This window comes from Astatotilapia calliptera, chromosome 7, assembly GCF_900246225.1.
Source record: "Astatotilapia calliptera chromosome 7, fAstCal1.2, whole genome shotgun sequence".
NCBI classification, from domain to species: Eukaryota; Metazoa; Chordata; class Actinopteri; order Cichliformes; family Cichlidae; genus Astatotilapia; species Astatotilapia calliptera.
In genome coordinates, this window is record NC_039308.1 from 8,350,119 (window position 1) to 8,362,611 (window position 12,493).

General features: G+C 39.8%; 1 protein-coding gene across 3 annotated transcripts in view; it reads left to right on the forward strand.

Moving 5' to 3' along the window:
• Positions 1-12,493, forward strand: part of LOC113025274 (carnitine O-acetyltransferase-like) — a 37,548-nt gene extending 25,055 nt beyond the window's left edge. For 2 of the 3 annotated variants that reach the window (XM_026172841.1, XM_026172840.1), the window contains exons 10-16: positions 6,268-6,387; positions 8,182-8,304; positions 8,940-9,075; positions 9,282-9,332; positions 9,455-9,517; positions 10,792-10,929; positions 11,296-12,493. In XM_026172841.1, the coding sequence (XP_026028626.1) occupies positions 6,268-6,387; positions 8,182-8,304; positions 8,940-9,075; positions 9,282-9,332; positions 9,455-9,517; positions 10,792-10,929; positions 11,296-11,487 (823 nt within the window). In that variant the 3' untranslated portion in view covers positions 11,488-12,493. The remainder of the gene's footprint in view (positions 1-6,267; positions 6,388-8,181; positions 8,305-8,939; positions 9,076-9,281; positions 9,333-9,454; positions 9,518-10,791; positions 10,930-11,295) is intronic. The other variant, XM_026172842.1, reaches the window with a different exon arrangement.

Below are 12,493 nucleotides of genomic sequence, written 5' to 3' on the forward strand. Positions count from 1 at the left end.
TTCAGTCCTTCTGGTCCACCTCTGGTCGCTCTCAACGGAACCCCTGCAGGTCTATTGACCGCAATGTTATGACTGGTCTGCCTAGGTCGGCTAACACTCTCATCCAGTCCGACAGTATTTCTGTCAACTTCGGCCTGCTTAATATCCGTTCGCTTACGAACAAAGGACATCTCATCCAGGATCTCCTAACAGACCGTAAGTTTGACTTTTTCTGCTTGACTGAGACATGGCAACAGCCCAATGACTTTTCGCAACTCAACGACTCCACCCCCCCGGGGTTTGTTTACACCTGCCAACCTCGCGAGTCCGGCCGTGGTGGTGGCCTCGCGATAATCTATCGCGAGAACTGGAAAGTCTCGCCGCTGTCCGCCCCTACGTACAGTTCCTTTGAATCTGTTGTTTGTCAACTTTCAGGACCTACCCCAACTGTAATAGCTGTCATCTACCGCCCCCCAAAATTTAATTCTGTTTTTATCAGTGACTTTGGCGATCTGCTGACCAATCTAGCTACTGTCTCCCCTAATATAATATTGCTGGGTGACTTTAACGTTCACGTGGATAACTGCGACCATCCTCTTACCAAGGACCTTCTATCCTGCCTTGATAGCTTCAGCCTTAAACAATACATAAACTTCCCTACCCACATTAAGGGCCACACTTTGGACCTAGTCTGCTGTTCTGGACTTACCCCCTCCATCTGTACAGCTGACGAACAGCTAATTTCGGACCATCTACTTCTCTCCTTTAATGTTCAAATGACCCTCTCTGTAATTAACAATCCCCGTATTATCTCTTTCCGGAATATCAAGAATATAAATCTTGATATCCTTTCCTCTGCTTTTTCTAGCTGCTTGTCTTCTAACAACTTAGCTATTCAAGAGGACCTGGTACTTTTTTATAATCATAGCCTTAGTAGTATTTTAAATTCCCTGGCTCCACAAAAAACCAGAACTGTACTTTTTTCTCGCTCTGCACCCTGGTACACCCCTGAACTCCGGCTACTGAAAGCTAAAGGCCGACAGCTTGAACGTCTCTATAAGAAAACTGGCCTTACTATTCATAAGGATATGTTTAATAACCACGTTCTGTTTTACCAGGAATGTATTAGTCAAACCAAATCTGCTTATTACTCTGCTATTGTCTGCTCAAGTGAGAACTCTACCAAGACCCTTTTCTCACTATTCAACTCGTTTAACAGGCCACCTGATTCTCTCCCTGCTCATCTCTATTCATCTAACTTCTGTGATGCTCTAATGCTATTCTTTATTGATAAAATTCATAAAATACACTTAGACCTGGACCCTAATGCTCAATGTAGCTTCTCTGTCCTAACTTCTCCCCCTTCTCACTTCCTCTCTGTTTTTCAACTTCCATCCTTAGCTGATATTGCTGATCTCATCCATAAATCAAAGCCTTCTACCTGCCAGCTCGATCCTATCCCCACTGTCCTCGTCAAAGCCTGCTTACTCCTTCTCCTTCCCCTCATATCTGCTATTATTCACTCTTCACTCACCACTGGAACTGTTCCTGCTTCCTTCAAAGTTGCTGCTATTACCCCAATTCTGAAAAAAACTGGTCTAGATCCCAACAACTTTAATAATTTTCGTCCTATCTCCAATCTACCATTTCTCTCAAAAATCCTTGAAAAAATAGTTGCTTCACAAGTCCATCTTCACCTAACTGATAATAACCTTTACGAACAGTTCCAGTCTGGCTTTCGTCCTCTACATAGCACTGAAACTGCTCTGATAAAAATAACAAACGACCTTCTTATAGCAGCTGATTCTGGTCTCTTCTCCATCCTTATCCTTCTTGATCTGAGTGCAGCTTTTGACACCATCTCTCATCCCATTCTCCTTAGCAGATTAGCTTCTATTGGTCTCTCTCACACTCCACTAGCCTGGTTTAAATCATACCTATCTGACCGCACTCAGTTCATTCAATTAAAATCCTTCACTTCTCAGCTTTCTCCTTTATCCACTGGGGTGCCCCAGGGATCTGTCCTCGGGCCCCTTCTTTTCATCATCTACCTTCTTCCACTCGGACATATTTTTCGTAAATATAATATTCAGTTCCACTGCTACGCCGATGACACCCAGCTCTATCTCTCTACCAAACCTGACTCTACTCTTCCTCCACCCTCCCTCATCCTCTGTCTAGCTGAACTTAATTCTTGGTTCTCCTCCAACTCTCTTAAACTCAACAGCAATAAATCGGAACTTCTTCTGGTTGGCACTAAACGACTGCTATCCAGAATTAACAATTTCTCTCTCACCATCAATAACTCGCTGGTCCCTATCTCTCCCTCTGTGAAAAGCTTGGGTGTCATTCTCGATAGCACATTATCCTTTAACTCACATATCAATAATATTACACGTGCAGCATATTTCCAACTCCGTAACATTAATCGCCTCCGCCCCTTCCTCACACCTCACGCCACTGCCATTCTCATCCATAATCTTGTTATCTCTAGAATTGACTACTGCAACTCATTATTTGGCCTTACACAAAAATCTATCAACAAGCTCCAACGTGTCCAGAACTCTGCTGCCCGTATTATTACTAGGACTTCTTCTACCCACCACATCTCCCCAATCCTGAAGCAACTTCACTGGCTCCCGGTCAAATTTCGCATCCATTTTAAAATAATTCTGTATACATTCAAGGCTATTCATTCTCTCTCTCCACCATACCTCTCTGACTTATTACAGATGAAGCTCCCATCCCGCTGCCTCAGATCTTCATCTTCTCTTTCTCTCTCTGTTCCCTCTGCTCGTCTGATCACAATGGGAGGGAGGGCCTTTAGCTGCTCTGCCCCTCGACTTTGGAATTCCCTACCCCCGGACCTCAGAAATATTAGTTCATTCTCTCTTTTTAAGTCCACCCTCAAAACTCATCTGTTTAAAATTGCCTATTCTTAAATTTCTGTAACTTAAATTTTTTAACTTTTATCTTCTATTTTTACCATTGTGTATATTTCCAGTTTTTATCTGTTGTACAGTGTCCTTGGGTGCTTTGAAAGGCGCTATTTAAATAAAATGTATTATTATTATTATTATTATTATTATTATTACTGGAGGTAGGAATTAAAGATCTCCTGGACCAGGGGGGCTTCTCCCAGATCATCCCAGTGGACCTTTACACATTTAGGCATGCCAACCCTGTTCAGCATCCTCCCCACCACCTCATCAACTCACCACAAGGTGATGCTTAGTTGACCGCTCAGCCCGAGTGTCCAGACCATACAGCCACAGACAGGGCTGGACTGGGACAAAAAATCAGCCCGGGTATTTTGACTAGAGACCGGCCCACCAGGTATTATAGGAAAAACCATAAAGCCTTTGAATGAAAACAAACGTCGTTGTGACAGTGATGTACACTGTCTTGTTGGTACATATGTATCAATCTAATAAACTTAAACCTACACCATCCTCCCTATTCTGGTATTCTAAACAGTACTTAGCCGAAACCCAAAGACTGCTTGGTTGAGTTAACTTCCTGAACTATCTACAACATATGGTGGAAACCTGAAATTAAGACAGAGAAGACTAGAAGTAAGACATGACTATTACTGAATATTAAAAATAATAAATGACAGATTTAGCGATATTTTCATAAACTATTTATTTACCACATCAATAAACGGCATGGCAGGGCAAAATATTTTTTCTAACATGGCAACCTTTTAAAAGTGAAAGGAGACAGAAAGACAGGTGAGAAAGAATAAAACTAAACTGACTTTTTGAAGGCATTTTACACAAAGTACTAGTACAGTATCTAGAAAATGTGGGGAAAATACTGGCATCATGTACAGTAATTTCTTCTGAAGAAATTATGTTGGGACCCTGAAAAGAACTTACTATGTACAATAATGGATTTCTATAAATTTGACATCAGATGAAAACATTGGTTGTAAGATTCAGATAATTATTTGTTAAAAGCTAGAAATTTTAAATGAGAATAAGAAAGAAAAGTATTTCTTTGTGCCCCCCTTTCCCTGTTAATGCCCTACCTGGCCCCCTGGCAAAACTTTGCTAGACCCGCCCCTGCACAGTTACCAGCTGTCAGCTACATAGAAAAGGTGTAAGTTGTCTCTCAGAATCAGTTCATAGCTTCCCTTCAACCCATTCATGTCACCTAAAAGGTAAACCTGTTTCTCCATCACCTGTTCAGCTCTGATGATTCAGTAAGGACCTCTCCTGGTTTCATCTTCATGTTTCCCTCTCACCAGATAACCAAACCGATATCATGACCAGCACTTTTTACAGCTGTAGCTCCAGCAAACCTCAGCTGATACTAGAAAGTAATATTAAATAAATTCTAACAACAGCTGATCAAGTTTAAAGGCGCTTCTGCTGTTGAACACGACCTCAGCTAGTTTCCTCTTTCTGGCGCAAAGCAGGAGATAAACAAGCAAGAGAGACGGGACTTGCGGCAGAAACGCCGATCAGCTGATCATTGATCAGTTTTGTGATTGAAGTAGCAACAGGGGGGGGGATGAGAGAAGAGGCAGCTGACAGCGTAAAGACACAGAATAACTCCAGCTTTTTGTCTTTTTTTTTTTCTTTTTATTGTAGCTGAAGTACGGGACAAATCGCGTTTATTTTCAGCTCAATACGAAACGTGTAATATTAACTCTGAATACCAGAGGATTCTGTTTTTTACGGGTTGGTAGGCAACTCTACTAACTAACCATATGAATAAAATAAAGTTCACCAGTAACATAATAGCACCCACCCAACTCTATAGAAAGTCCGTCATGCTAGCTAGTACACAGTACCAGTTATTGTAACTGACTGTAAAAAGTTAACAGAACGAAAATAAACTCCACCTAAACTTGGTTTATATCTGACCCAGATAGACTGCAGGTCATAACTTCTTACCTGAAGCTCATCTCACCAGACAGTCGGATTGGCGGCTGCTTTGGGTCTCGCCACCTCCGCCTCCCCTTTCCCCCATCCACCTGCTGGCCTCCATCACTTGCTAATTTTACTGAATCTGTGAAAGCTCCACCATAGCCACTACCAAACAATTGCGTTATTTTTACACGTCTGCCAGCATCTGTCCAATCCGCCACCTTTCATCACCCTGCGATGTCTTGGTGCCACATTTTCTCATGAAGACCCTTATGTTTGAACATGTTATGGACAGACTGATCTTAATCTGAGTGTGGTCAGATTCAGATCAGGCAGGCCATTCCTCTAATCACACCCCTCCAGGTCTTGCTGTCATTGCCCACATTATTATTGAAGTCTCCCCATAGGACAAAGTTGCTTGGTGGTGTACTCTCTAGCACCCCACCTAACAACTTCGACAATGCTGGCTACTCTGAACTGTCTTTTGGCACATAAGGACAGACAACAGTCTGTTTTCTGGCCCAGAAGTGCAGGGAAGCAACAATCTATGAAACCCATGCCAAAGGATGGATTCACCAGCTACTTCAGTCTGCATGTCAAATTATCCATGTACAACTATTGGAATTTGATTGTGTGCACAAATTTTAGACAAAAAGCTTAGGCGTTGTCAATTTGTGGAACCAGAACCTCAATCCAAGAAGGCTTGCCCAGTTTTGAATGCCACTTTCCGGAAGCTCTTCTACCAGCCACTCCTGTTCTGGCAGCTCCCTTCTAGATCACTGCTCTTGGACTATGACTGGGTTTGGTTTTGTAGCCTAGACATTAAGCCCTAGGGATCTGTTACTATAAAAATGGTGGTCTAACCTGTTAGAGCTATTTATACTAATGTGGATTAATACTCAGGTTTTTATCTTTAATGTTTAACAAAGGGTTTAAAAAAAGTGTTCTTGGGGATGGGATCTCTTTCAATGCTGGCTTTCTTGACATTATAAAAAAAAGTGTCTTTGGAGATGCTTGAGGCTTTGAGTGCTCAGGGTAACAAAGCGCTATGAAAGTAAAAGTCCAGTTACTGTGGTTTCAATCTGGAGTTGCCCAATCTAGAGACAGCACTAACTCCAGCTTTCCCACCAGAGAGGTGACATTCAATGTGCCAAGAGCCTGCCAGGGCCTGTGCCTCTGACTGCCACCCAAAACACACTAGAATGCTTCCTGTGGGTGGAAAGCCCATCTGTGACTTCATACTTTTTTCTTTTTTTTTTCTCCTTAAGCTTTCAACACACTTGCAAAAAGTCTCTTGATAGAAATGTCCATTGACATAAGAGATTGTTTTACCTGTGCTGGCTTTTTTCTGCCCCTCAGTAGCATTCCCTGTTTGTCATTTGTTTTGTTTTTTCCTCCTTTTTGGAAACAGCAAGAAACTAGAGATCATAGAGTCTCCCACGGTGCCTTTGCCCACACCTCAGAAACTACACTTCAACATCACAGCTGACATCAAAAAAGCAATTGAGGAGGCCAAACAAAGCATTGATAAGTGAGTACAAAAGCTACTGCTCAAGTTTTAGTTGCATAGCCCCACTGAAAACAAAAATCCATCCCCAGTGGAAAAACCCAAATAAACACGACTAAGGGTGTTTTCACACCTATAGTTCATTTAGTTCAAATCAGTAAATGAGTTTGTAAACTCTCGTGGTTTGGGTTGTTTTCATACAGAGAATAATCAAAGTATACTTCAAGCGCAGCAAAATGCGTCGCGTTCAGTTCATTGGCCAGATGTGTCTGGGGCAGAAGCAACAAAAGTAAACATCTGAAGAAGGTGCTGTAATCCTGGACTATTGGAGAACAGAGAATTTCCATTCATTTCACAGCTAGTTGTAAGCCCCTGCAGACCTTTGCACATCCATAGTACTTTGCTACAATGAGAATGCAAATTGTATGTTGCTATGGGAAGTTTTTAGCTCAAACTTGAAATGTACACCTTTTAAAGTTTAGATTGGTCGGATCCACACCAGAGTGTGATCAAATGTTCACACATGCACAAATGAGTTTGATTTTAAATGGACTAAACAGACTAAACTTTGCTTCAAAGTAACTATCAATGGAGCACAACTTTAAAACTAAAAGGTTTATAAATGAGCCCCCAGCTATAGACAGAGGCTCATTGAAATGGAAAACCCTCTGTGGGCCATAATGTCATGAGGCCTCTGAGGAGGAAGAAAATAACCCCAGGTTTCTTTTCAACACTGTAGCTAGGCTGAGAGAGTCTGAAAAGAAATTTTTGATTCATATCATTTTAACCATTTAAAATAAATAACCATCCCTCAGATGTTACTTTATGTATAGGGTTCATTACTTTTTTTTTTTTTTCTCTATCCAAGCAACAAACATGACTGAGAGTGGACTCTCCTCTGTGCCTGTCCTGCTAGACCTCCGTGCAGCATTCGATATTACTGTAACATTTTATTACAGAGTTGAGCATGCCGTAGGAATTAAAGATGATGCACTGCAGTGGTTAGAACCATATCTGATGTCCATGTAAATGGGGAGTCTTCCTTACACACTAAGGTTAATTTATAGTGTTCCAGATAAATCTGTTCTGGGACCGCTTCTGTTTCACATTATACATGCTGTCCTTAGGCAGTGACATTAAAAAAAAAACGGCATATTGGCTTATCTTTAGCTCTGTTAAATCCAGTATCCAAGTTAAAATCCTGCTCATACAAGTTCTTGAATATTCAGGCTCCATCTTAATCTTAATGACCTTATGGTACTGTATCACCCCATTAGCACTTGTTACTCTCAGAGTGCAGACTTACTCGTTTTCTAGGATATTTAAAAGTAGAATGTGAGGCAGAGCCTTCAGCTTTCAGGCCCCCTTTCTGTGGAACCAGCTTCCAGTTTGTATTCAGGAGACAGAAACCATCTTTACTTTTAAGATTAAGATTAGGCTTAAAGCTTTCCTGTTTGATAAAGCATACAGGTAGGACTAGATCAGGTGACCCTGAATCTTTCTTTAGTTACACTGAAATAGGTGTAGGTTGCTGGGGCTTCCCATGATGCACTGATGTGAGTAAGGAAGACACTTTTCATTCTGCATTTGATCATTAGTTACTGTTTTATACATTGTGTGTTGTCCTGCCTCCCTTCATTGGTGCCACCTCTCCCAGTGTCCTGATTCTGAAAAGAGAAATTGCAGTGCAAAACTCCATAGTTCATTACCTCCATTCTCCATACTTAACAAGGCATATATACATATTTTAATAGCAATACTTATAACAGGAGCATGCAATACACAAACACATCTGTTATCCTATCCTCTTCACAACAGAATCGTCCAAGACCTGGATTTCAGTATTCTCTCATTCAGCCACTATGGGAAAAACTTTCTAAAAGCAAACAAGATGAGTCCTGATCCTTTCATACAGATGGCTATACAGCTGGCCTACTACAGGTGAGTAATCTAAACCTTATGGAGATGTTTCTGTAGGCTGACTTTTTCTTGACCAAGTTAAGATGGAACAGACAATCCTGAACTCATTAACCGTAACAACCTGGGTTCACACTCATACAAAATGCTGTAGTCACAGATTTAACAAATTTTTTTTCCTGCATAGACCTAATTGAGAGCAAAGCTTATTTAACATTCACATAAAATGTTGATCCTTATCAAAAGCACATGTATTTCTTTGTTAATCTATATGCCTAAACTTTATAGCCTGCTTAGTAATTAGATTGTTGCCAGCTGACCCTTCTGAAGGGCCTGACACAAGATTTTCATTACAACTGTTAAGCTGTAATGAAGTCATTTGTATGAGACTGGTGATGGTTGCAATTCTCAATTTAGAGAAGGTTTGGGCTGCACCAACAAAATGTTGAAGTTTTAAACTTGTCTGTTTATTAACCATGCATTGTAAAGATAAAGAATAAAAAAACAAATATTGTAGTGTGACTAGAACATAGCTTTGACTTGCACATCATTGACTTCTCTTATATTTTGTTTTTACACAGTATCCCAACATTTTTGGAATTGGGGTTTCATTTTGGAACACAGGTTGTTTAAAATATTTTTCTCCAATCTCTTGGCAGGGTGCACCGGCAGCACTGTGCATCTTATGAAGCTGCCTCAATGCGACTGTTCAGGCAGGGACGTGTAGGTGAAATCCCCTCAACTTCAAGTGCCTCAGTTGCCTTTGTCGTGGCTTTTAATGACCCAAACAAGAAGGTATGGGGAGGGTGTGTGTGCAGGTATTTCACTCTAGGATTGTGGGTAGAGTTATTTTTCTTTGACACTGACATAATTTTCTGTGGCACTGAGTTTTATATTCAGAGTTCACAATACATCTGCTGTGGATGATTGCATTATGACTAATCAAATCAATCCCCATGAAGAATCTGAATGGGATTTTTTTTTTTTTTTTTTACCTGCAGAACACTCTGTTCTGTTGCCTACTTTTCTTTGGTGTCACTTCAGTATTTGAAGTAAGCTGACAGTTTCACTTATTTGCATGTTGCTGGTATGTAATGCTTTAGATTACAAACTTCTGTCATAAACACTACCTTGTTACAAGTGATGATTTGTAACTTGTAATCTTGTTGTACAGAACACAGAGAAAGTGGATCTTTTGAGGAAAGCTATAGAAGTGCACAAGTGGAACACTAGCATGGTGAGTTTTAATGACAAAACTGCTCAGTGCTTCAGTTTAGTGGCAGTCTGTTCCTGTTAAATGGGACAACAAAATGTTAACATTAACACGCACCACACTACAGTAAAAATCAGCTTACAAACTTTGCACCTCTAAATCCAGGCTGGGTAAACACAACGCCACTAACAAGCTCTGTATTTACATATCTTTCAGCTGTATTTAAAAATAACAACATTGTTGAGAGTGATGGAAGTCACACTGTTAGTCTGTATGAGCAGCTGTGTAGACTACAGAATGAGCAGTGCTGTTCCTATTGGCTGTTCCCATCACTCAGATCCTTTCCTGAAAGGGGCAGTGCAGCAGCCAGGTTGATTTAAAGCGACAGACACTGAAACAGATGATTGTTGCAGACATGGTACAAAAAATGCTGTCTGATATTTCTGGGAAACTTCAAATATGTTATAAATGTAAATTATGGGGACATGTGACACTCACATTAATATGACATCAATTGGCAATGAATAAAAGTGTAAAGTTTAAGACTCCTGTAAAGATACTGAACTCTACTCCACACTGATACCAACAAGGTAATAAATGCAGGAAAGAACGGCAAAGATGGGGGAAGAGAGGACATACTGTCATACTGATAGGCAGCAACAACTGCTCTTCTAAAATTATTTGATGGCCTTTCTCTTTAGTGCTGAATGCTCCAAGAGCAGAAAACTGACATTTTAAAAAAATAAAACACCTTAAAAATCCCCACACTGCTTCTTTGTTTTGGCTTAGTTTTTCTGTAGTTTGTTAGGTAAATACAATCTCTGATAATCTAGAATTATGACTAGATTGTAGTCTTCTCTATACAGCCATGGTAAAAACAAAGGATGGGTAACCTAAATAAATGGAGACTGTATAATTACAGAAAGTCTACGTTATCCCTTGTGTATCTGTAAGTCTGCTTGCATCTACTTGAATCTGAGACCAGATGACCTTTTTCTTCAAAATGAAACTTTTCATCAAAATGTACCACCTGCATATGGGCCTAGGCAATGGACTTCAAAGAGGTATATCAGGAATGGCTACTTAGCTCTACATGTCCATGTTAGTATAATCTAGGCTTAAGAAGATGACCATAGGATATAAAACTATGGGGTACAAAAAACCCATGCAAACATGGATAAAAGAATCAGACTTTTTTGTTGCTGTTGTGCTGAAACTGTCTGAAAAATGCTGTGTAAGCACTCTACAGGTCATGTTTAGTCCTGTGCAAACATTGTGAGTTGTCTTCTTTGTAATAGGAAATTAGTGGACAGACAGTCTTTGGGCACTTCCTGGGTCTACAGCACCAAGCAACTGAGAAAAATATTCCCATGCCGGACATCTTCACAGACGCCTCCTTTGATAGAGTTTTTGACTATCGACTTGCTACAAGTCAGGTGAGGAGCACAGCTGAAATTGAGCTGACAAAGTCTTAATAGTATTATATTACTAGAGACATAATCAAACTTCTGTCTGCCGCAAAAAATGGTTAATGTTTCTCCAATTGGTATCTTTCCAAACTGATGAGGAAGGGACTCATTTATATTCTTTTGTTTAAATATTATTTTTGTTTTCAGCCTCAACTGATAGTTATGATGAACACAACACATCTATTAAGATCAAGGACACTCTTAGGCTATATGACATGGTATTAGCTGTGTTGCTAATGAGGTTTCAATCATTCTCACAAAGTGCATATCAAACAACTATATTGTTTAACACAATAATTAACCACTATGTCAAACTTTGTTCTACTTCACAAGGTGCAGTCCAAATCTGGTTGTCTCCCATGTGCTTGCCCTTATCAACGTAAAACGTATGATATATGCTATACTCTTTTGAAGGATGACATGGCTTTTGTGTTGTCAGCCTTCAAAACAAACACAGAAAATAATTCAGAAGAGCTGAAAAAAGCTGTGGAGGATGCACTGCTGGACATGAGGACCATACTGTGAAAACAAAGACATGAATAAAGTGGTGGCTTTTCACTTTTGTTGAATGCAACATTTGCTTGACCAACACTGTTGGTCAAGCAAATGTTTATGCTGGTAAAAAGAAATGATCAGTTGTAGTCAATTGTAATCACTAATGAGAAGTTTATACAAGTTTGTACAACTTATTAAAAGATTTAAGTGAGTTATATATTTGAACCTGTATACATTTGATGCCAAGTGTTAGAGAAAATCTAAAATGAATTCAAACTTGTCCAGGCAATTCTGTTTTTGAAGTCAATTTGACGCCTATTTTTGTGTTAAAAAAGAAGTACAGGTGGCTAAAAAGATATTTAATTATTGTGAAGCGAAAAGGTCTCCATCCATTCTGTTTTAAGGCTCATATATATGACCATAATGTCAAGGCTTAATAGCAAGTACAATGTGTCCAACTAAGTACCTAATTAAAAAAACAAACTGAAATGTATGATTTTACACAGAATATTTGAAAAAACTGTCCAGGAGATTTTCTATGATAAAATATGCAATTTGTCTGTCAACACAGAAGAACTGATGGCATGTGGAAGGTCCCCACACTTTTACCTTTTCCACAACTCAGAGGATATCACCAGGCCGATCAGCTCTCTAGAGATTTTTTTGTTTTGTCTCTGTAATTCGTGGTTTTGTATTTTGGTATTTTAATTCTGAGCCTTCAGTTGGTTATGGTGTACGGGGGGGAAAGGGTTTTCCGGTACTATGTAAGTTAGGATGTAGATTTCCTGCAGAAGCCTAAATCAAGTCTTAATGTTAGAAGGATATTTAGTGCAGAATTTACTCTTTTTTTTTTTCTTTTTTTTTTAACTATCTATCCTGCTATTTCAGACCCATGCTGTATTCCAAAGCCAAGTTAACTCAATGTCTGACTGAACGTGTGGTAGTTATGACAACAGCAGCAAAAACTCATGTTTGTGTGTGTATTACCATGACATTTCCAGACCTATAAAATAAAGCATTACAATTACAAAACCAA